The sequence below is a fragment of the Linepithema humile genome, chromosome 5 (genome assembly GCF_040581485.1).
Source record: "Linepithema humile isolate Giens D197 chromosome 5, Lhum_UNIL_v1.0, whole genome shotgun sequence".
Lineage (NCBI taxonomy): Eukaryota > Metazoa > Arthropoda > Insecta > Hymenoptera > Formicidae > Linepithema > Linepithema humile.
Window position 1 is genome coordinate 20017593 of NC_090132.1, and position 27102 is coordinate 20044694.

The 27102-nt window shown below is 38.4% G+C and overlaps 1 protein-coding gene across 4 annotated transcripts in view; it reads left to right on the plus strand.

Moving 5' to 3' along the window:
- tei (teiresias) overlaps window positions 1–27102 on the plus strand; it is a 314441-nt gene that overhangs the window by 282651 nt on the left and 4688 nt on the right. For all 4 annotated transcript variants that reach the window (XM_012370246.2, XM_012370249.2, XM_012370248.2 and 1 more), the window contains one exon: window positions 24233–24411. In XM_012370246.2, the coding sequence (XP_012225669.1) occupies window positions 24233–24411 (179 nt within the window). The remainder of the gene's footprint in view (window positions 1–24232; window positions 24412–27102) is intronic.

The window sequence follows — 27102 nt, forward strand, 5'->3', positions numbered from 1 at the left end:
TCCATGATGTAATATGAAAAATAACGCTTTCACAGCTTTCAGTGTGACTGCGGTTACACCAGCGCTTTCGTTGAGTACTTCATGCATATCTTTGCATCTATACGCGTGGAAAGATTAAGCAAACACCGAAACATAGCTTTCAGGTATTTAACTTCAAAACCACTTTAATACTCATAATATATATTATACGCATCGTGAATGTAATATTTTCTAAACATTTAAATTTCACCGATGTTATCTTAACAATGTGTGTGGAAGGATCCTTTTTAATCAATAGATAGATAATCTTATATATGAATAAATTATGAATTATATAGATTCGCAAATTTGATTTCATATCATTCTATGTTATATTAAACAATTTATACTTTTGGATTGTCAAATATAATTTCACCGTAATTTTAAAAATAATTATTCTTTTTTACGGATTATATTTATATATATACATGCAATTTCTTATTTAAAAGTTCTATACTCGCTTTAGAAGAATTTCTACAATTGATTTGATTAACAATAAACATTTATTTATTTTTATAACTGATATCTCTATATTGTCCGCCACAGATATGTTCGATCTAAACTACCTTCATTACGTAAGACCGAATCGAGATTGCTTCCCTACCGCAAAGCTCTGCTTAATAACCGACGTATCCCGTTGCTTAATACGCATGTTGAACACGTCTATATATGTTGTTTGCTTGCTTGTCTCCCCAGCCTGAGGCACGACCATCACGATAGAGATGAACACGCTGGAGGTGTCAAACACACTACCCCGTCGTATTCGCAGAACATGATTGTGAGCGCGCAGTACGTTTCAGTCACGGACTCCTTGTATTTGACGATCAGTGCAACTGCATTTGTCAGATGTTTGTAAAAGTGCATTGCGCAATTTCAATTGGTATTACATCTTGAAAAAGAAGTATACGCATCGCACGAAGTTTCTTCAACAATCGGAAAATGTAATTTGTGTTTGTGATTAATGATTTAAAAATACCAATTTAAGGGATATAAGTAAATCGATCGTCAGGCTATACTGACCTACAGAGTTGCGCTTTAATAATTATTAAGTATTTGTCTATTTACAGATTTTGCGGTTCACAATTTTTAACGGTTTTTGTCGGGCATACAATCTGATGTTTAAGTATTTAACGCGTTATTATGAATTGAGGGATGTAGGTCGATCGATGATCAGACATAGTCCCGATATCTAGTCCCCATATCGTAACTTTATTCGATACGTAGCCGCAACGGCTATAATCAAATAATGCGATAAGAGAGTATAGACGGCGAGGATAAAAGCAGTCTTTGTCATTGTAATCAAGTCCAGATCAGCGGTGTGAGCGCGAATAATTAGCGCACCTGTCAACATCATTCCCAGCCAGATATATCGTCGCTCGCATTGTGCACACGCATTATCTCACGTGGGCCGCCTCTTTATTTCTTGCGGTACATTGTGATGTTAACGCGGTGCAGCCGGTGCGGCTGGCGTTGATTAGAAAAGCCGGAGCAATATATAGAATGTGCGCGCGCGCGCGAGCGCCCGATGTTGATTCACTACAGTTTATAGATCCCAGGATACTCGTTATACAGCCCATTGATTTCAGAACTCTATTACTCTATTACACAGTGGCCATCGCGATTACCACGACCGACGCCCGCAGCGCGCCGAAAAATACGCCTCCATGAATCAACCGGCGCTGCTCCGTACTATAAGCTGATTTTATCTGCCGCTCGTTTATACATATATTCCGCGCGGAAACAGACTTACATCCGACTCGTAATTGCAACCGGTTATCGGTGGCCGGACGTTATTACGTTGCCGCTCGCTTTCGAATACAACCTCGGACGAAGTCATTAGGACCGAAATTACGACATGACTCTCTCTCTCTCTCTCTGCAACGAGATGGAGGAAGAAAGTATATGGAAAATAGAGAAAACGAGAAACGAGAGAGAAAGAGAGAGGTAAGAAAGATTTCCTCTGCGAAACTATTTTCTCCTCGAAATCCGTTGCCTCTGGGAGGGAAGGCGAGGTATCGCGACGGACCTGAAAGAAGTCACGGTGAAGTAAGCAACTTGCCCGGGCGCCGGTTTTACGCAAAGTGACGCGGCCGACTCCAGCGGAAACTTGGTGCGACTTTGAGAAAAGCATTTCCCGCCTGCCGGTGACACTTGCATAGAGCTCTACGCGCAAATTACATTGGCTTCGGGGTTTTTCCATTCGCGCCCTCGAACATTGTGCGATGTAATTTTAGTTTCGCCCGTTGCGCGCATCCCGAGAACTCTTGTATTACAGCTGATCTGACGAAATTAAGGCATAATTATGCGGTCGCGTGCAACATTCGTTTAATTGCATATTTCGCACACTTGTTGAAGTTTGCAAAATGATAATTATTACACGGCGCTGTTGGAGAATGACTGTAACGAGTTGTAATGCAGTTTAATTTTCCTCCCTACATTATTACCCTAGTAAATTGTTTGACTTCGTATGTATGTTGGATAGCTCACTTTATTGCTGTATTTATTGCTGCAACGCTAATTTTATCAATGTTTGCATTTTTGCGCTTCAAGGGAAAACGTCACGCTCAGTTCGTTCTGTCAATTATTTCCTACGGATAAATTCAACCTGCGCGCATCTCATTATTGCATGTACTGCGCATCATAATAATACCTTCTAATACGCATCTAATGCTCTTAAAAGATATTACACTGGGACATGCAGCAAAATTCTGTTTCAATTCACGCGGCATTAAATGTTTATTCTGCGGAAAATGTAGACAGGTAGAGATGAAGGATTTTATTCAAATCTGTGATATAAATTCTTGAAAAGATATATAAACAGTGTAATTATATAATTAATATATAATAGTTATAAATTATGATGAATTTAAATTGCGAATATATCTGGAAAATTATTTAAAAAATTAAAAAAGACAAAAGGAAATATATTCATTTCAAAGTAAAAATATAGTATAATTGATAAAATTTTGTAATATAAATATCTTTACTTTCCAAAGCTATTAGTGCAAATGTAAAGAATGCATAACTTTTTCCAATATTTTTATTCTTCCTACCATTTATCTTATCGATATAATTCACTATTTTCATGTTTTTAATTAAGATAATGATGATGTATGCTCAAATTCGATTATTATCAAAACGTATGAAACATTTATAGCAAAAGATGTATCACACATTAATGGCAAAAATCATATATGCTTATCACAAATAGCGCATTATATAATATGATCATTAAACATAAATTTCATTCAGTTCTTCATCGATTTGCGTAATCGATCAATTCAACGAAAGTAAATAAAATAGCTCATTGTCGTACATGCGTATGACGTTACTCGATCGGAGAAAGATTCGTGCATAAAATATGAATACCATGGAAGGAAAAAGGAATTTTAAAAGTCTGTCTTTGCTCATTGTTGTCAGATGGAAACCATTTGATGACAGGCCGACACATTCAACGAAGCGTAATCGCAGACTGAGACTGTCGCGTCGGTCGCTCTCTCTCTCTCTCTCTGTCTTTCTCGACTCGGCAATCGGCCGTTCATGCAATTTATTATGTTTCGCCTTTCTTCTCATTTAGCTCGGGAAATCGAGTGGAGATTTTCATTTGCCGATACCGGCAAACCTCCATCCCGGTAATAATAGTGACAGCCTCACCTTTCTCCCGCTTTCTCTCCTGCTGTTCCACCGGTATTGTCCCTTGAATTATTATATTCGCAGCGGCGACTCGTTCGCTGTCCTCCCATTTCCGTATTTCTGTCATTCGCACTCTCGTCAGCGGGTTGCGTTTTTTCGAAATGTTACGCAATGTACGATTCTCATGAATTCGTGATTATAATCTAGTCTGAGGGATGACAGATACTCCGTAAATATAAAACGCATACTAATTAGACTCGGAAGGACTACGATATTCGAGGGAAATTAATATCACTGACAAAATGGAAGTCATGCATATCGATGGCATTTTTTAATTTGATCAGAAATGTTCGGTCCTTGCAAGTAATTTCAAGCAGGAATTAATTTGACTATGGGCGCTAATCCATTGACGTTAACGGCGCGCAGTATTAGCGATTCATCAGTCATATTAATATTTCACGTAGCATAATCGAATAATTGGACTGTACGTAAATACATGGCGCTATGTTCGTTTTGTGCATTTACGCCATGTGTTTAACATAAGCTTATTGGTAAATAGATTAAATTATTAATTTTAATACAAGCAATGTTATTCGTTGTATAACATAATACAATATTAAATTTATATATTTTTACAATATACAAGGATAAATAAAAGAAAAGCCTAATAGGCTTTTTATGGTAAAATAAAATTTGAATTTACAAAAAGCTTGTATCTCGTGTGTGTATCATATCGAAATTTAAATTCGCCGAAATTATTCGCACGTCATCTCCTATTTACATCTTTTATAATATGTTACGCCAAAAATGTATTATTTGGAAGCTTTTTTCACAAAATTCTAAAATTTTGTACACGGCAAATGCGCCATTAACCAATTTACACCGCAATAATACGAAACTAAAATCGAAACAGTGCCGAGCGGCCAACAGAATACAAATGGTCGTTCCAGCAGCGCGTTGCCAGCTCTGAAAATGAAACGTCAGAATCTTCCAGGGACAATTTCTCCACGTCCAAACCGGTCGACATGTTCGACAGTAATCTCAGCCAGCTCCGCGGGGTAGATGGTCCACCTCTTGTTTCCCGTCCCTTCAAACTCTTCCTACGAACGAAGTGGCCAATCACAATGAAATCGCGTTTTCCGTTGAAAAATTCTGCCGATCATGGCAGTTGTCCCGAAGAATTTGGTTCACCATTGTCCGCCGATAAAAACACCAATTCCGAAATGCTCGTGTGATCTCGACACGATTATGACAATGAACCTTTTTCCTGTCGTCTATTATCTAACAAGATCTTCCGCCTTTTATTTTCAAATGGTACGGCAAATGGTGCTGTAGCGATATCTTATCAATTTCAATGATTAATTTTAATTATTTTAATTATTTTTGTACTATTACAACTGTACTAACAATTCAAAAGAATTGTTACAAACTGTGACTGACAAAATCTTGTTGCTACGTCGTCGCGTCTCGCAAAAAAAAGAATCAGAATCATAAGATAGATAGAAACGTATATACGATTTGGCAATAATGACCAAAAAAAGCCGCCGAGAGAACAAGATGATCTCTTTTTGTGACCAAATTGCTTTTATACGACAATAGCGAGATCCCTTTCTCTTGTTTCCATGAAGCAAGTGCATTGTGACTCGAATGCAATTTGCAGCGCCCATGTTCGCCGACCGATCAAGGCAAAACCTCTCCTCAACTAGAGATCCGTCTCATCATTACGGGAGCTTCCGAACATCGTTGTCTGGGAAGTTTTCGTGCATCGTAAAAACCCGTAATTTGCTTCGCATCGCAGGAAAATTACGCGGTCGCGCCCCGAGCTCTTCATGAATTGCCGAGTCGTTTCTTTCGGCGTATTATTGACGGCGCATTATAACCGTCTCCGCCGCGCCACGCTATTGTGACGTAGCGCCATTGCCGGCTCTAAAGTGTTAATCTCATAAACGGTTGCACTCGCTTCGACGGATAGAGGCCGAGCAGACGAAAGAGCGGGGGGTTTGCCTCTGGTTTCCGCTTCCCGCTGCGAGTCTAGTTCCGCCTGTGACGCTCGGCCGCACGTAACTCGCGAACAATACCTCGTCCGCCGCTGCGAATAATATCGACAACTCCATTTATACTCGGGCGTTGCCGAAACGGCCGGCACGAGCGGAGAAAATGCCTGACCATTACTCGGCCCGACGCACGCTGACCAGCTACCGAGCTGCAGTACGTTGCCGAACCGAGAGCGACGTAACCGAATCGCACCAAGGGCGGCGTAGCCATTCTCTCTTCCAGGGATGTTTGCTAGGTTTATTGAAACTGTCGATCGATATCGGCGATTTTTGCCACCATTACATCGCGGCCGGTGTAAAAACGACGGTAGCTGCCGGATACGGCCGCGCGTACTTCCGTGTTCCTGCTTTTAACGGAAATCGCTTGAAGTTGCAAATTGGAGCAACGTTGTAGTATCGTAATTTTACAAAGGCCGCTTTATACAGTTGAGTAAATGCATGGAATACGATCAGAAATCGTGCTTTTTCTTCATTAAAGATTAAATTTTTCATATATCTATTTTTCGATCTTAATTTATCGACCGAGAACCTTAAATTTTTAATTGGAAACTATTTGCTCGATATTATTCGATATTCGAGCCTGGAATATAAAATTTCTGAGATGTTCGGTATATCCGCTATTTATGATTTATCTGTCCCGTTACGTAACCAGTCCGCTCGTAAGCGGAATATTGCGCTGCTTGAGAATCCCCATCGTTCCTTCGATGTCTCTTCGAAAGTATCGAGAGAACGGCCACGAGCTTTGCTTGTGACTTGTTTTCCATTTTAACTATCGCAGTTATGTGTTTACGGTTTGATCGTTTTGCGATCGGCGAGCATAAAGCTGCGACGTCAACGACGTGTCAAGGAAAGAAATAAGAAAAACATCCGAGATTCGCATCGCGAAGGCGATCCAATCACAACATTCTTCTTTCTCGCCCTCATACGACTCTCGAATATACGACGCCATATTTTGGCACTGGCGCAGGTCGTTTTATATATTTCGTATGCATGTGCTGTGCTACGCTGCTAGAGTGGCGCGCGATGAAGGGGAACGGTGTGAGGATGCAAAAAGGGGTTAGCGCGGAATGATTTCGAAGCGCAGAGCGGGGTCGATGAACGGGCATTTCGTATATGGAGTTTGGACTCGCCGTTTCACGCTGCATTCAAATTGTATTTTTCCCATCCCTCCCAAGATAACTTTCGTCCGATATTCGATTCCGCTTCGCGATCGGATGGAGAGGCGCCCAGAAAAATGACTGGAATAGTGTCGGGCGAGTCCTCGCCATATATTGCCATTAAACGTAAAATTACGAAAAACCAAAACACGCCAAGTTGAAAAAATATTTTTTCAATATGCCCACTTGCGATTCTTTTCTAGGAGAAACCATTAAGCGAACAAACCAAACTCGCACAGATTCAATCATTTTTGTCGCACTGATCTCAATGATTATTTCAAATATGATATTAATTGTTAGTTACTAATTATAAGCTATTATATATATTAAGTGATTACGTTACGCAATTTATACGTGACTATTTTCTCCGAACTATTTTATTAAGATTAAAATTAAAAAATGTTTTTAAATTTAAGACAGTGCAAATTTAGTTGATGTAGAGAAATATGAATACAAATTGCTTTGCGACAAAATATCTCGATACATGCATCTTCGCGCATTGCTCCAAACTGTTGTGTATTGAAACTTCAGCAATGCAGGGGTCTTCCGGACCTAGTGACATTGATGTAGTTTCAACATCATGAAGAAAGGTCGCACAATATCCCTCGAGGGATGCACAATAATTGCTCATTGCCCGTGAATGCTCGATACGCGCTTTGCGTTCCAACGATGAATGGTCGCACAATGGTACGGCAAGTCTACGGAACCGCGAAATATTAGTCAAACCCCATCGCGTGAAGTCGCGCATAACCGCGCGTGACCTTTGCCCCTTGTCATGTTGATTATGCATGCAATTCAAGTGCACCGGCTGTAGTAAGCTATCGGCTTGAATCTGACGACGCTCGCAAAAACCACGACCACGTCAGGTATTCCACGGGGGAATACAAAATAATACTATCCCGGGAAAGTAGTGCCAAGAATTTTTTTCCACGGCTCGTCACATCTTGCGGAGTACTGGATTGCGGAAAGATGAAGGGAAAAGTACAGAGGCGCGTCACCGAGTCGAGATTTCAAAAATGGATGTTGGCATGCGGAATCACGACTTGCATTTCCGTATTGCGGGAGATATTTATTCTCACAAATTGCCAGCAAAATTATAAAAAGATGTTTTTAATTGATAATTAAACGCTACTTTAAGATTATTTTTGATAATGCATTTTAATAATAACCATCCGTAATAATATACGGCTACACGAATTGCAATTTTGCTTCCTATATTTGTATCATGTTAAAATTTATTTCATACGTGTTGATATGTTTGACGATATATTTAACTTATCCAATAATTGAGTGACGTAAATATAAACGTAAAAATTTATATAGTTATATCCGCGTGTTATCTTTTTATAAAATCTTTTAATAGATGCTGTTTGCAAGACGCTCAATCAGATTTCGTTTTCATATAGCTATTTTCACACGATTGTTTATAGACAATGACGGACTATTAATTTTAGATTGCACACCATTTTAGAGCGATGCGATCTGCATTCTTTCTATATAAAACGCGTGCAAATGATACGGCAAACTTCCGCGTAACCTCGTTTTACGGGCAAATATTGACCACATTAAAGAATAGTGATGAGGCGAGTTTGTTGTCTGTCATCAGCGAGACTGCAAACGTGATATTTAACCATATTACGTTCGCACGTACTATTCTGACCGTATTAGATAGCATTTTTCGCGTGCGAAATGATAGCCGCGACACGTACTTTTTCCATAAACTTTGCCGACACGTAATACGCAAAGTTATCGCCGTCACGCGTCGATCAATTTCCACTCGGATGTCGGGTTATTGGCGGTAAACTTTCCCAGTTTCTCACCGTTCCGAATAAATCGATAGTCTCAATATTACTGTGATGAATGCCGTATTCGTATTCACTTTCATGTTCATTAAACTGCCGCTTACAGAACAATATTTAAATCTACCAATCTTGGAGTTTTTATTAGGCATTTCCTGATATCAAATTAGACTCGATAATAGATCAATTAGTTATCATAGGGCATAATTTTTTAAAGAGAATTTTTTTATATATGTGACAGTGTACAAAACTTTCGACGCAAATTCCTTAGAGAATTTTTAAATACTTTGAAAATAAATCGTTGATAAATAAATATAGCGTGTTATTAATGTAAATTAATATAAATAATGCAGTTACTGCAATGTTCAGCGCACTTCTGTTTACACACATTACTACATGTATGTTCGTGTACAAGTTTTTTTATCACAGTAATTTTGTTGTTACTTTGACGTTAAGTATTCTGATTATAAAGTATACAACAGCTTTGATTATTCACAAGCAATCTGATTGCTGTCGCGAAAGGAAGAAAATTGTGCATCATTGTAGGCAAATTGCTCGACTCATAAATTATCTCGATTCTCTGGAGATTTCAAAAAGGCTGATGTCGCTGAGGCGCGTAACAGTCTTCGAATGTTAATTCTCTCGGGTGTACTTTATGTGCACTGCAAGAGGTTGTGTATCACCAGAGCATTCCAATTCATTAATAAAAACAGAGTTTCCATGGCATGATATTTTTACATAAAACAAATAAAGTACAGTAAACGGACGCCCGTACTGTTTAAACATTCTATTTGATAAAAATATAAACGAAACGTGAGGATGAATGCATACATACGACTACGTGACATACTGCAGGCTGATTATTTGTGATTCAAAATTCTAAAATTTATATATTAAATAATATTTTTATATGGTATGTGTATAAATTAAATAAATATATTTTGCATGTTACATGAATCGTAATGGCTTGGTATTTCTTTCCAGGATATTTAGTTGCACAATATTATATTGCGATGGTGTACAAATATTTCGATAGCTTTCCGATGCAAAATATTAGAAGATTATTAGAAGAAATATTTGCAAAATATTAGAAGATTTAGGCAAATACACATAAAAAAAGGTATCATTGAATAAATCGGCACTAATTGCTGTGTGGTTAAAACTCATCTGAAGATCATTACACCGACGACGATCGAGTTAATGCTACGAAGAACGAAATAATATCTCTTTGAAAAGCTTACGTAAGCAGTAACAATGCGCATTCCTTTCGCTACGCGCACTTGTAACCGGATCGACAAAATTACTGACAATCCTGAGATGCATTTGAGCTTCTCGGATTTCGCATCCGATGCAAGCAAAGTAATCTGAATCCGTAAGAGTCGTGAACATCACGCTCGGGGAGTCACGATAGCAATGGTCTCTCTATATAGATTCCCCCGTCGCATCCTGACGAGCCGGAAACTCGTTCGGACAGCATATGCGCAGTCTGGTGCATATCTTTCCTTCATATAACCGACCCTTTCGATTTAAAGTTCCGTGGCGTACACACGAGGTACGGCGTGTGTTACGTGTGATAACGCTGTCACTTCGGTATCGTCAAACTTTCCTACGTGCTCCATATAACATTGCCAGGCTTGCTATCCCTTATAACCCCGTGTTGCCTTTCATTAAAACTTTGCGATTCTGCCACTACAGTTTTCTCTCCTGCAACGCGCCAGTAATGCGGCTTCTTTGGCTTACAAATAGAAATATACAAGATGATGCCGTGAGTTTCTTTAAGAACATCGCAAATGCGTTGTTGCATTTGAGACTTTTTTCTTTCTTTCTTACAAATTCCGTATTAAAGTAATTCAGATACGTCCGTAAATTACGAACAGCCTTAGTGAAAATTTAATTACATCATTATTTTGCGAATTAATCAATACTGTCGTAACGTACGAGTTTCTGCTGTATTAAGCTGCTAGCTTAATTGCTCACTCTACGGCTCTGTTAAATAATAAAAAAAAATGAGTATACCCTCGTTACTCTTTTAACTCGTTTGATGTCAAGCCCAGCAAAACTGTTTTCGGCAACAAATTGCCTGCTTTCACTCCTGTTGCAACGGCGTACAAGCTCACGCGCCATCTGCAGTATGAGAGGCCAGTATGGAATAATTAATATCAGCATATTGACACGCACGATATTCTGCAACGTATGAAAAATCGCTACGTCCGCAATAATTAATGAGAAGCAAAAGTTCTAGCACTTAGGTATTATAAGTAAAATCTAGTTTCTTATTCAGCGTTTCAGGGGCTTTTTGCTCTTCTTAATTTATGGAAGGCATTATTAAATTTTGAAATTATGTCTGTGAGAGTTCTTCGAACAATTTGCGGCAATTTTTGATAATAAATATTGCAAAAAATCATTATTTACCATGTCAATGTCTCTCCATTTTCAGATTGTAATTTATTTGACATGTTCTACGTAACAGTTTATAATCAGCTACGTTTAATATTTCTATTTATTTTTATATAAAGCTCCTCGAATAAATGAAAATGTTTTTATCGGTAAATTTCTCGCGAATAATGTGCGAACTCTTGTTTCGTTGGCGGAACATGACGTATTCGAGGGTTCCCGAGAGAGTTAGTATGCAAAGCATCAATACAGGCTACTCTATACACTTCTGAAACGTGGGAAACTGTTTCTCAACTAATCTTAGTTAGCAAAATAGCTAAATATTTCACATAGATGGTAATTGAAATTAAATGATCGAAGAGTCATAATTGATCAAAAAAAAATGTTATATTGCAGTATCTCAATATAATAGTGACATTTTTGTTTTAATCATACAAGATTAAATCTAAAAATGTATAATATAAAATATCATGAATTTAATATAAAGCAAAATAAAATTGCGAAGCGTATTAAATGAACTGCAATAAAATATTACAGAGAGATACCGTGAAATATTTATTATAAAAGTCATAGATTTTATCGACAGATATTCTGTAATTTTACATCAAAGCGCTTGGACGTTTGAATGACAAGGATTCGTTGATTGTGTGCCCATGCCGATTGTGTGTGTCCAGAGCTATGCGCAACTTTCATATAAAAGCATAGCAATAAAATTGGAGTACTTTTGAATCTATCGTTTCGGCCATCCTATATATTTATACGCCATCCGTACTCTCATTCCCACATACTTCCCCGACATTGCACGAGTTTTTATGGGACGATAACGCCACGACAGCGGGAGCGAAAGGGGCGAATATCCACGACCCCCCGATAATTTGTCTTGTTGCCACCCACCCACATCTGCCGGCCTTTGGAAAAAGGTAGGAAAAGTTGGATGTGAACCGATAGTCGGGAAAACGACGTATCGCCCCGCGGGACTTGTCTCGCGTCCTCCCCGCGTTCGCGTTTCTCCGTGAAATCTCGGTTGTTACTGCCGGTTTTAAGAGAAGCGAAAAGCTGATAAGGAATCTTTATCACCGCGTCAACAAATACTGCACCCGAAAAATCGATCTGTTCCTCTAGTTTTTGCGTGTCGTGTGAATAAAATTAAATAAACATGAAATTATATTTAAAAATTGCCAAAATTTTCATCAAGTTTATATTTATTTTTAAAGATAATTTTGTAATTGCAATTTAAATAGAGAGAGAGAGAGAGAGTATATAAATCTAATTAAAACGTGTCTCTTTAAATTAGGTTATTAAATTTTACAATAAAATAGATTTAGCATATTTAAAGATACGCACGAGTACATCATTTCGATATCAATTATTTCAACCTTTTCATCTCTATTTTATATCAAGGAATTCATAATATTCTCAAGCGGCAAATCCATTTCCCGCATAGCATAAAATCAGACCGAATTAATTAATCAATAAAGGGGTGTGCGTGCTTCGTCTTTCGCTACGAATTATCACGGACTTCTTTATCATACACACTGTATTGAATTTCATTCCGCCGCGCTAGAAGGCAAAATTGTGCGATCATCCGATTAATTGACGAATAATTGCGTATTATGTTTCGCCGCGTGCTTCGCGCGCGTCTCGTCGGTGTAGATTTTTCATTCTCCGGAATAGAGTTCGAGGATTCCGCCGTTATGCAATTTAGTACGATCCATTCTCGGGCGTAAGGGCGTCTGTGTTGGCAAAGAGAAGAAATGCTTTCTTACCTCCCGCCGGATCGACGTTGAGGCTCGTTCCTATCTCTTTGGAATCACCGTAATTGGCTTTATTAACCGAGTCCTCCCTTCGTATCCAATTTCAATTATCGTCCTTGGTATTACGCGCGCGATCACGCGCTCCAAGCGCGGCAGGAGTTTTTGCGTCTTCCCGTATTTTAATCTCTAAATTAGAACACGTAATTACAGTGCTCCCTCGAATTCACACAAATTGTAGTTGGAATATTAAAACTTCGCTGTATAATTGCCTGTTGGTATTACCGTCGATGTTACGTTATTGCGTTATCATTTGATCTCATTGTAAATTAATTCCTTTTTCTCCATTTTCATTTACGCAAATCATTTATTTAGCCAAAAATAGCATTGTTATTTTACCGAAAAGATTATCGCGCTTAGTAAATAATGTTCAACAAAAATATTGATAGGTATTTCAAATACTGATATTTAAAACAAAATGCAATAGAAAGAAAAACACGAATTTAATATCATAAAAAAGTGAGACCGGACTATTATATTAGGAATGTTGGAAAAAAAAAATATTTTTCATAATTATACATCGATGTTGCGAACAAAAACCGCGTAAAATGTGAGGTAAATGGATGAATATATGGGTACATAAATGTATTTAATAGTTTATGATATATCATTTATGATTGGATTCAAATACCTTCTTCACTGTTAAGAAGAGCCATTCTTAAAATATACATATGCACACGTAGAAACTTATACATCCGGAATGAGTTCGAACGTGTACAAATGTACGCGTTATATATACGTTCGCCGTTCTCTTTTCCTATTTCTTGATAATATATCGAATCGAGAAACTGCCCAGCTGCGTCGTATCGCGCGCTTCCCTTTCCTTCAAGCGTACCGCACATGTATTTCTCACCGAAGCGAAGCTGACCGAGCATATCGATGATATAAAAGTCAGTTTGAATGATAGCGACTGAATGTGTTCGCCAAAACGAAAGTTATCTATCATCGATCAAAAGCGCGAAATATAATCTCGGAATAAGATGAGACTTTTAATAAATCACATAAAATGAATACTCTATTAAATGACGATATTGTCAACATTATGATTTCATAATGTGTAAATGTCAGCAATGTTGAGTATAAAATATAAAACTTTTCGCTTAATTATATTATATAAAAACTAATTAGTTTAAAGTTTACCGTAATATTTTTAACATTTTTTAACATTGCAATAATAACTTACTGCTATATTTACGTACTTTACTGTAAATATAGCAATTACATTAATTAACGTTACGGGTTTTTAATAAAATCACAAATATGTAATAAAAAGATAATTATAATTCTGCTGTCCGCGCTTTCACTATAATAAGTATAAGATAATAAGCTATTACAGTAACACGGGACAATTGCCCTTTCAGCTCTCCATTTTCCAACTTCCTGGCCAGACGACTTTTTAATGCTTCTCGAAAAGTGAATTAACTCATAAGCGTTATTAGGTATTTAATAAGGGTACGTTAATATCTGCGCGGACACACAGGATAGTCAGCGAAAGTACCGGCCAAAGCCTGCGGGATAAAATTTCATCTAATAACCACGATTAAAGGATTAACCTACATTATCCGACAAGTTCGTACGGCGATGTCGTTCCGCCTCTGGAAATTCCGCGCTTCGCAATCTCGCGCTCCGCAAAGATCTTTCCGTCCTTCGTTCTTTTCCCCCGCTTCCGAAATCTTTCTCTGAGCAGTAACATTTATCAATGCGGATCGCGAGGTACTCTACACTCTCCTCGCGATTGATTTCTTCTCGCAGATTTTCTCTGCGCGAAGACCGCAAGCGGAAGATCGAGCTGTAAGTCGGACTTTTACGACGACGGTGGAAGTTAAAGAGTTTTTGCTTGCGTGTCACCTACCTGTCGACTTGTTCAGCGTTTTGACTGTTTATTTCCGCAAAATCGGCTTTTATAACTCTCCGACGCAGCGATGCTGACCATCGCCAAAAATGAAACAGGAAATGCGGTTAAAGCGCTGCAGAACTCTACCGTGCTTTCCGCCTGCACGTTTCTTCACCTTTTATCTCTCGCGAGCTAAAAGAACACGTGCTGCTTTATATATATATCTGCTAATTTTATTTTTGAATTATAGCTCGAGAATAAAATCAGTAGTGCAACATATTCAATTTTTAATATTTAATTTCTCATGCAAGTACATGTTCAAATTTTAAATAAAAGAGAAGACAAATCAGAAATACTTGAGATTGTCTTTCAAGATAAAACAGAAATCTGACTACATATAAGCTACTTTACTACATTATATGTATATAACGTGTATAATTATTTTTTATTTAAGTTTTAAAAGAAAACGCACAGAAAGTTTTCATCTTTTATCAGTTTTACTCGTCATAATTTTCATTTTTAATAACACAAAAGTTTATTACAAGATAACGATATTAGTAATTGACATTTAATATAGTTAGTTTTAAAATATTTTGAGATTTTTTTTACACAACAATTCTGTGCTTCGTTATTTGTCGCGTATCTATTAGACTCACTGTCAAGATTCTAGTACTTCGAACAATGCCGCACAGTGTCATATGTCATGATATGCCCGAAAGTTATCACTAGACAATACGAGCAACAAAATTGGCTGGCCGAGAAATAACGATGCATTTTTGCGAGAAAGCTCCTGTTGGTCGATTCCGCGATTACAGCGTATTGTATGACAGCCTATTTTTCTGCCGTTTATAAATGCGACTGCGCTTTATCCTATCGTATCAACTTTCAATGCCGATGTTTTTCGAAGCAGCAATAGCGTGAACGCTGCCAGTTTAATTGCATTTTCATGCCAGCACCTTCTCGAACGAGTGGTTAATTGGTCATTCGGTTACAACAATGCAGTCCGCAACATTGTCGCGGTGGAGTTTTAAAACTTGGTCACCATTTGCGCGATACATGTAATGCTCGCCGCCGCCATGGCGCGTAAATTTCGTCTCGTGACACTCGTAACTTTAACTACGCGGACGCATAAGTTCCGAGCCTGTGCGGAGCCGCGTAAACGTCGGTGCAGCCGGCTGTAAATAAAATTATTGCCGCTATGAGAGTGAAACCTCGCGGCTGAGAAAAGTTTCTCGTAAAACTCTTGCCGGATGGTCTACTTCGCCTGATAAACGCGTCGTTCGCGCGATGCAGCAATTATCCGCGCCGCGGAAGAAACGAGGCGCCGATAATCGTGGCGCGAATCACGACGACAAATGTCCAAACAGCACGCATACACGCATATATATAACACGTAAACACAACAAAACTATTTATCTTAGAAATACGAAACATGTAATATGAATAATTTTTTAAAAGTCATTAATAAAAGAAAAATGTTCACTAAAATTAGTTACTAAATTATAATACACAGACTGGCTATAAATATTATGTTAAGCATATTTTTCAATTTAACATTTAAAAAATACTCAACTACAATTTTTCTTTTGAAAAAATTTAGAAATTAATCTGATATGTACAATAAAAGTCGCTTGAAAAATGTTTCAAGGACAATACAAATATAAGTTTGTATTAATATGTGTGTCTAAATTCTTCAGAAATATGCACAAACAGAATGAAAATGTTTTATTCGCGTCACAGGAAGCAGAAGTATTTTCCTGTAAAAATACCTTGCGTATGCTTGCGGCAAAGCTGTAAAAAGGAAGCACCAACTTGAGAGGGAGAACAATGCATAAACTTATTAGAGGGGAAGTAGAGATTCTGCAGGGAGTTCACACGACGCCCTGAGGAACCGAGGGAAGTAACGATGAACACGTGGTATGCACGGTTACTGCGGCGGCGGTAATGATAGTACTTGAAGAAGATGACCGAGATAGATACTCTTATGAGAAGCATAATATAAGAAATATACAATGAAAGAATGCTGACTGATGATCATTCTTATTAAAGATATTAAAGATATCAGAAGAAATGCAAATGAAAAAGACAGATTTCATTGTAGCAAATCACAACAGAAAGATTAAACGAGTTTAATGAATAAAATTTTGTAATTCCATGATATTCTTTGAATATTAGCAATAAAGCAAGGTTTTTCGGTAGCATTTTCAGTGATGTAAAAATAACGAATTAAATTCAATGTGTCGCTTTAGATTCGACAATAAGTAACAAAACAGTTTCGCAGCAGTCATCGCCGTGAACAATTTCGCGCAAAATTATTCTAAAAGTGTGTCATATAAAATATGGAAAATCACAACATTCCGTCGATAAAATGCGACGTACGGGTCGAGAACGTCGCCAAAATCTGGATCAAGAGAGAAAATTGAACGTTTTTCATCGTGTATGCAGTAATATCGAGTCTATCACCCTTCGGGGGTGGGTTGGCCGTATCCGACGACGCTTTCCAAGGTTTATTGCGAGGATATAAGTCGCGGGGGGAACATAGTTTACGAATCTCATTCTTTTGACACAATTACGAACTCGAGCCCCTTATCGTTTTCCGAGAAAAACTCATTTTTTTGGAAGGGGACGAAAGTGCCTTTGCCTCTCTGGAGAGCAATGCGTATCGCTCGGCGTTTCCGGAGATGAAAAAACGAAAGTCCCGAAAGCTGAAGAGGCAACACACGATCGCCGAACCGCGCCAGTGTTAACTTAGGACAAATTGAAAGCTCGAGGGGCAGACGGCTAACTTTCAATTCGAGATCCCGCTAGGGATTCTGTGCTCTGTTCGCTTTTACCCAAAGCATAATCGGTCGTCTATTGCGTCACATGTGAACGGACTCGTAAAAGGAATTTTAAGGCTGGGAGAAGGGAACCGTCGAATAATCGAAATGGTGCGCCGACTTTTCAAATATCCGCATGATCTCTTTCGAGAGCCATTCCATGACATTCTATGAAAAAAAATATTATTTAAGCTTTTGATTACATCCCCGACTCTCGACGATATCGATGACTAGATAAAAAATATGCATGATATTGCAGAAAACCTTGATAACGATGCAATATTCTTTCTTGAATTTTGAGGTGATATTCTTTTAGCAAAAATTTGACTACATTCTACTTTATTGGCAATATATAGGTGTTTCTTTTTCCAGCATTAATCTTAATCCGTTTTAATAATTAAAGTACAAATTAATATTTTATTAATATAATATTTACGACAAATTAAGAACAAAAACTATTATTTATTTGTACTTCTGAATCTTAATTCGCTACAATACGTTATTTTCAATTAAATATTCAATATCTAATTGGGTTCTGGTTGCAATTTTGGCAAGAAAAAAAATCACTTCATGAAAGATACTTCTACAGAAAATCGAGATAGTAGAAACCGTGCATGACAAAGTATTGTTAATCCGATTCCAACGGCTAAGGGGTCCGAGGACCGCTTTGATCATTTTAATAAGCACGGAGAACAATGAACGCGCAGATAACTGCTGCCGCTTACCAACGCCTTGAAACAATGGTACCGTTTCGCGGACGTTATCGTGCACTCTGAATGGGCGTTGATGCTTATCGCCTTGAAGTACGAGTAACCGAGTGAATCCTCGCACGGATAGCGTCAGAACTTTCCGGGATGTATCGTACCCCCCAAAGGTACGATCCCGCGCCGGTTTTCCTCTTCTGTTTTCCCAGAAATTCCAGCCCGACGTGAGAGATCGTCGAAAAATATTTTCGCCAGGTCGTCGGTTATATCAGACCCAGCCAGTACAACAAGTGGCTTCATGCATAATAACTTCATGGCGATTTGCGGAAAATGCAACGTAATTTTAATATATCACGACCTGTATCTTTCTAGGGTAATGCATTGTTGTAGTAAAAAATATAGAACATCCTTCTGCCAGGTACAATGAATGTCGTAAAGTGTTAGAGGTAGTTGAGCAGCGAACCATAAACCGTTTTTGGCGCGAAATGACACGGGACGTATTAAACGGAAAGCGTATTAAACCGAGGATAGCTTCGCTTCGAACGTCACCGAATATTACACCCTTAGATCCCTCGGAGAAATCCCTTAGGGAGTTCATTGCACGTCGGTGTAAGCATGCCGAGGCATGTCTGCAATCTTACGGTAATCGAAACATATACGTTGAACATAGCGTTGTCAACCAATATGCGGCGTCTCCGATTTCGGGATTGGAAACTGATAAATTAATTAATGGATTGTTACGTTCGCGCACAGATGTGTAAGAGAACAATTTTACGATATAGTTACGTCATAGTTACGCATAATGGCAATTTCACGCACAGATTATGTTTAAATTGCACAGCTTTTTCGCAATTGGAACTCGTTTAACTCATGGTAGATATCCGATCTGATCATTTCTTCGCATTGCTTTTAAATTGTGAATGTAAACTGACGACCATTGGAAGCCTGGCTTATCTCTTGATATATCGATAAAACATCATATAAAATGCCATCACATAAAATTTGATCGTAACAAAATATTGATTGCCTTTTCTGCTTGTAAAAAGGATATTAGCTCTAATTTTTATAAAATAACTTATTGCATAAAAAATTTTGCTTTTTGTTCATACTTTACTGGAAATATTTAATAATTTATCGTTAGAAAAAAAAAATTCTAACTGTGATAATCATTAAACTCCACAAAAGATTAAATTTCAAAATAAAACCAATCCTATTTTTAAGCAAAAAATGAAGGCAACAAATTATTTGAACATTTTTTAAGAGTAGAATCTGTCTAAAACTGTCCATAAAACTATCACTTGTTCAAGTTCTTCTGCACGAACACGTTGCGCGTGAAAAGTATCAATGAAAATTGCCAATAGCGGGAAATACGCACCATTGCTTCGTGATTTCCTTAAACGACGGACAATGTTCGGCGAGAAGATTCAAATCCGTGTCGCTATCGATCTAAACTTCGCGGCGGACAAAGTACAACCCCTCGGTTTCAAAGTGAACGATACGACGTCGAGTCGTCACGAGGAAATTCGTTACTCTGACGATCGTTTCCATCCAAGCTCTTTCCAACAGCGCACAATGAAATGAATCACCCCTGCCGTTGTAGGTAATCGTTCGCGATTCATTTAACTCGCTAAGAGATTCTTTCCAGAAGCGCCGCGGCGCGTTTAAAGTCACCATTCAGGAAAAGGAATTTTCTTGAAGAAGACCCATTTTCGAAAGAGAGACATATCGTAGCACAACTCGAAGATTCTCATCGCATTCTGCCCGCTCGAGCTTGTCGGCTAACAATCGTTAACACCCTCGTAATCGTTGTCGCGCGTACGCACCGTGAAACCAAATGGCGCGCACATCGGGCCACTCGAACATTTTGTTTATGACATTTCTCCTCAACTCCGTTCTACTTCGAATGCACAATTCGCACGAGAGTTTCGCGCGCTAATATTATCCACTTAGTTCTATGGTGCAATCATGCAGAGGTGTCGCCATGTAAGTTAAAATAATTTCCAGATCATATAACTGTCACATATTCTTGCCAACTATAAAGAAAAATAATCCAAAATAGAATTTAAGCGTCAAAATCTAATAATACAATGAGAACGTGACGAAAAACGAGTGCACAGAATATCTAGAAATAAAAACGTAATGCACCGTGCTACTTAAATCCATAATTAGAATTATGTCAATATTTTTCTTATGCAAATGTGTTATAACTTATAAAAAATTCATATCTTGTTGACATTAATTCATTTAATTTCAATTTTTGCAATCTAATCAATTTTTAGATTGCAAATACTTATAATTAATAAATAAATTTTCAAGATTAAAAATTTTGACGACCTGCTTTGCTTCTATGAGGCTTTCATTCACTTTTGCATGCGCAAGCCTGGCATTTGTGTCATGCGTGGTATGCGACGCAGCCGGCACGCACCTGTATAATTCACACGTCATCAAAGGTATATAAGAATGTTGAAAAAGCCTGCTAATGAAAGCCCATTGCGAGCATGCATAAGCTAAAAGATGGTCCCTGTCGTCGTTGTACATCGCGACGAAGTGAGGTTGACGCGAGGATGACGAAAAGACTTGCCCTTCGCCGCAGGGACAAGAACCGCATCCAAGATATTCGAGCAATTTCAGCCGTACGAATATTCATGAACGATGCCGCGGTTGCTAACTATACTGTTTCGCTTCTATTCACTCTACAGATGACCCGACACGGGTCAGAAAGCTTGCTTTGCGAAGCAGGAAATCCGTTTGGATGAGAGGTCGTCTAGAGAGAAAGGGAGTGAACGGCGTGGAGTGGAAAACGAGCCAAAGGAGAGATAATCACTGGACTTAATGGACAACATCCATGCTTCAATTAGCTAAAGTGCGTGGACAGAGCTGATGATACTGTGCAGTATATCATAGCAATGGCCTCTTGACCGACCGTTCTGAACGCTCGGTTGAACTGACCGACATTCAAACATGGACAAAGGGATAATAACAATCTGCTTTTCTTTAACAAAAGTTTTAATTGCAACGCAAGAAGTGCTCGAGTTTCGAGATATTCTGTATGTAAAAAATTTCAACTCGCTTCAATAAACATACTTGCTACTCGATTGCTGAATATCTAAATTCAGAATAAAATATATATAATTATTTTCATTTTTTACACCGAAAAGAAGAGAAGGTGAGAGCAGTATCAAATACATGAGATTATGCGTTTTTCTGCTACCTTCTTTCAATCGGTTATTTCAATCATGGACTACGTAGACTACGTAGACGTAAACATAAAGAAAAACTCAATGATATCCGCAAAATGCCGCCTCAAGCTCTAAACCTTGTTCTTGCGTAATTTTCTTCGCAATGTGAAGCGCCTCGTTCGGACGAGAATTTTCTTGTCGAAACAAAAAGGAAGAAAATCAAGAAAATCCTATCTCGAGACTCCATGGCCTCGTACACGATTTTCTGACCCGCAAACGCTAACTCGCCAAAACTCTCGATCGACAAACTCCGTAGTTGACGACGAGAGGAAATTCGCACAGTAGCGCGCGCAAGACAATTTGTGAAATCGCGATCGCCTTGAGGTTGGGAAATCGAAAACCCATGATTGCAATTTGCGCGCGCAAACGCGTTACAACATAGCTGCGGGCTGCTTTGTCGCACGACGCCAAGTTTCCGCGCTTCAATCGCTATATTACTCGACATCTTGTTCCGTTGGACATCTCGTTGGATGTCTCGAGGCTTCGCGTAAATCAGCGTTGTTGAATCGCGTTGTTCCCTCAATTCGTTATTCTATTATATTAATTTTAGAAAACAATCGTGTTTACGAAAATAAGCTTTCTAAAAAAGATTGGGGTCGATCGTATACAGTAGTTTAACAATATTTTAAAGTACATAACGGATATTGAAACTCTGAATATTTAATAAAAAAAAAAAGATTTCACTTTGCTTATTGCGAAAGATTTGACTTAGGATGTGACGCAGATAATGAATAACAGATTCGACTACACTTGGTTATCTCTGGTACGTGTAAATAGAGAAAAACGCGGTAATCTATACGCGTCGATGTGAAAAAATCGTCACACTATTTCTATACCGGTTCAACGGTGCATATTGGAAAAAAAAGTTCGAAACGCAATATACTCGGCTATTACAGAATTGAAACTCCTCTATCGGAACGTCAATTTCGGTGGTGCGTATTATCGCACATGTATCGTTTCACCGCGTTCATCTCCTATTACCCATTGATACAGTCTTTCGTACGAATTGTTTAACCTTGCTATAATTCGTGGTTGGGCGTATTTTGATTAGCAGATGTAATCGATACTACCGTTGCAAGATCATAATCATTCCATTATATTTATGCCAGATTTCTAGAAAATAATTTTAAAAAATATTGTAGTGTTATACTCGTTAAAATGAATAAAATGAATAAAATGAACACAATGATTTGCATATATAAAATGTGAGATTTGTAAAAAAATTGCTTTGTTCGAACTCGGAATTTTTCCTTACAATTGAAGAGCTAGTAATATCACTTTGTTAAGCAAAATCAACTCCTCTCAAATTGGTGAATAATCCATATATTAAAGTGTGAATAAGCCGTTGTACGTAATTACAACTCTAAATATATATCGTGATTTGCATAGTATTCAATATGGATGCGTGTACGAGTCATAACTGGCGACAATTAAAAAGAAAAAAAAAAAAACACGAGGATTCAAGAAATAATTTGCGATCGCCATTGCCGACCGCATTAATGTTCGCTAATGACTCTCGCAGAGGGTCACAACTTATATCGTGCAATCAATGCGCTCCTTTTGTTTTGCCGTGTCCCATTAATACGCTCACCAACTACCAGACAATCTTTCACCGTTAACGAGACGCCGGTAAACAGAAGAGGGCGGCAGATGTCGGGGGGTGACAGTAGTACTAATCGGCGATTCCCGCCCTCCCCCTCCGTTTATCCCTTGCACCGGAAGTGTCACCGAAGATCGAATTTACGGCCGGGAACGGGTTCAGCAGAGGTCACCGGGCTCCCTCTCTACATCTCGGTTCCAGAACTTTTTAGAAATTTATCGCGTAACAGTTATATCTATCACCTCCCTAACGCGCCCGTGCCAAGAAAAAAGAGGGGACGGATTTACATATATTTATTAATACGATTTCTTTAATCATATTTAATCGCATTAAATCATTGAACCTGCGATAGAAATGTGATTAGCAAATATTTACTGGAAATGTTTAAATGCGACGGAACAAAACTGTGATACGCGAGGGCATTATTTTATAATTAAATGTTGGCACATAATCTCGGCTGGATGCGCGCTAAATTAAAAATGGAAATGATGACAAAGTCGTAATCTCAAGAGATCTTTAATATTTCAAAAAGTCGTCCGAAGATTATAAGTTTATCTTATCGTGTACTTTTCCATTCTTTTCTTTCTTTTTTTGAAGCTTTGAACGACACTCACTTTAAATGCAGAAAGCAGAACAAGTATTACTTTTCCACCAACTTACATTTCGTGTATTCTCCTCATCGGTCAAAAAATATCCGTCAAAAATAATTTAAGAAAAACTAAAGATCGATCGAAAGTGGAAATATGACAATAGTGAAATCGATCACTGTGGTATGTTATCGATGTATGTTTTGCTATACGTCTTCCATTGACAACATACTAACATCTATCAGCGTGACTTGCTATTCCCGAATTTTTACATGCCAGAAACACCGATAACAGTGATGCATGCGCCAAAAAAAAACACTCGCTATAAAAGACACGCGCCCGCTTGACGACTTTAATAATCGTGTGCGCTTCCGCGATTGAAATAAAATCGCGGAGGGTCGCCCGTTAACGGGGTGCCATTTGGATGGAAATTTACGTCGTTAATAAGGTACAAGCTTTTAGCAAACGCAAAAAGCGCCTATCGTGCCGACGAAGGGTAGATTTATGGCCGCGGCAAGAATAGGGGTGGCTGTGCGTTCATTCGACAAAGCTTAACCAATTTTCCCGTCTATTTTCGTTGCAGGAAGGCCCATGCTTCTTCCATCGAGTCAAACGGTGACTGCGAACGAGGGCGAACCTCTGGATATCGTCATTGAGTTCTGCACCGAGCCAAGATACACAAAGGTGCTCTGGATGTCGAAAGAGCGCGTGTACACACCGGACGCGCCCTCTCATGATGGAGTTCGAGCCTTCGCAATAGAGGTAAATTTGCACGCTTTGTTGCATCGAATCTCGCGTGCTCGCGTGTCCATATACTTCAATTGGATTTCGCTGCTCGCTCTCCTAACGATGCAAAACTTAAACTACATACAAGTGCTTAATCTGGAATCAAATTCATTTACTGGTTTTGACGATTCAATTCGAAACTATCGATTTCACGATTAGGCGATTTTATACATGTCACTTTTTATTTCTTGTTAAATTGCAAACGTAAAAGAAAGTTTCTCGTTACTTTTCGAAATAATTATAGCATCATAATATGATCGGTTTGTTTTTTCCTCCGTAAAAAATATTTTTATTCTCGTGGACGTACAAGAATAAGTTAATTTATTGTGCTTTCCACGCACGCTTCGCCAGTTACATTTCCTTTTTACAGAAAGGAAGTAATTACAAATAGCGAAATTGCGAATTCTGCACGGCAAACAGCAAACACTGTGCAACAAAATTGCACAAGAAATACGTTGATCACGTATCGTTTGTTTGTAAATATTTGTCATCCCCTATATTGTAGCAATGTTTAACGATTCAACGTGATAAAATGTTTAACTCGAATATTCTTTATGCACGTAAGATATGTATCTTTCCTTCAAATATCAGTCGTGCTATTTCAACTGACTAATTAATCTGTACCATTCGTCGTGGATATAATATAAATTACATATTTTATTTTCTTTTTTAGTTTATATGCCGGTAGATATGAAGATTTTTTATTATAAAGCTAGAGGAAAATTAAAAAAAAAAAAAAATCCACATTTTCACCCACTATTTTGAATACCTGCTTGAAAAATTTTTTTTCTGGCAATTTCGTGCTCTCGCGCGCTGCAAAAGTGCCACGTGAAAATGCAATTCGCGTCCGTGAAAATCCGTCGTCTTTTGTAACACGGAGACGACGTTCCTACGTCCGCACGGAGATTACACGCTCGCCTAGAGGCGTGCTTGGTCCTTCGACGCGAAAATTATGCCGCCATCCCGGCGCGGACGTTCGCGCGGATATCCGAGATATTGCGACGCGACTCGGCGGATAGAAAGGAGGAGAAACTATGAGAACTGGAATGGCCACCTTGCAATGCGAAAATGCGCTGGCGGAGGAAACGAGATGAAAGGGATAAGAGCGGCGGCAAGAGGACGGTGACGGGATACTACGGAAATGTATGCAGGCCGACACGCCCGTATCCATATACGCGCTTATTTCATTTCCACAGTCGGCGCGCTTCTTTTTTCGCCCGAGTGGAGACGGAATCCGCACGCGTGGAGGTAGCTGCTGCGTCATAAAGGACGGATTAACCATTTTTTCCAGGAGTGCCGGCAGAATCGGGTGGGCGCAGACAATGCGACGGAGCTTTGCGAGGGATTTGCCGATGCACCCGGTGTTGCGTTTGTTTTTATTAACGTTTGATCCTCTTCGCTCTCCGCGCGCGCGAACGAAAACGCACAGTTCGATTTCGTGGTGCAAGTAACGATCGGCTCGGTTCCATTAAAAATTGCGAACTTTATTGGGATGCGCGACGAGACGCAAGCACGTCGATGTGTAGCAAATTACTACGTAGCGCACCGCTCGCAAATAATATTTGGAAAATATATCTTACAGATTATAACGTTTCACGGGCGTTACTTTTTGCAACGTTTGCAATTTAAACATGCGGTGAAACAAGCATCGATATTGCAGCGGCTATATGTGAAAAGTAAATCCTGTATCGTATAAAGGAATGATAATGCAGTCATATCATGGCTTTTTTTTCTAAACGTCGAATGTTACAAAAATATTATCTAATATTATTAAGGCGCTTTCCAAGATACACTTTATACGCAAAATATTTTCACAGCGCCGTTTACATATCGATCTTCTTTTCGCGAAAGTACTCGGTTGAAAGCTATATATATATATCGTATGGGGGGCCTGGTCGTCTTCAAAACTTCTGCATAACTATATTGAAAGGTATCTGATGTATTGCTGAATCATGAAATACGAAACTGTGGATGCAGAGTAAAATCGATACATTTACATTTTTTTGAAATATTTAATATGAATTATTTATATGATTGTATTATTTTACGCAGAGTCATAAATATATTTACTCTATTTTTTATAACTGCAACTGTCTCGCGAGAAATCTATGGTTGCAAATTCTGCATATAACAAAACAAAAACAAAAAAAAGGGAGTAATGCCGATAATATGTGCTTATTGTATTGATTGCATTTTTTTTTCTAAGTAAGTTAATTGCGAAGGTGAATCGCGATTACATAGAAGAAATTTAAAGATAAAAGTTGAAAGTAAAAATATGTTGTCTGTTCATAAATGGATTAAAAACGGAAGTAGATTAAAAAATTTTAAGCCATTATAAAAGTGGAAAAATAAAAAAAATCAGAAGGAATAACGATGAAATAAAACAAGAGGAATCTCAAATATGTTAGCAGATTGGGATAGCGAAAAGCAAAAAAAAAAGTAAAAGCAACAAATGGTAAAAAGAATACGACCAAAAGCTTACGAAGGGAATAGGTTAATAGAAGATAGAGAAACTACGGGGAAATCTCGGTAGAAAAAACTCGAGCGAGCGAGATGGAATACGTTAGCAAAGGAATACTGAGCAAAGCGGAGGGTAACGAACGATGAGATAGCACGACAGGCAGAAGGAAAAACGAAAGTCAGAAAGTTAGAATGCGTTAGTGGAGA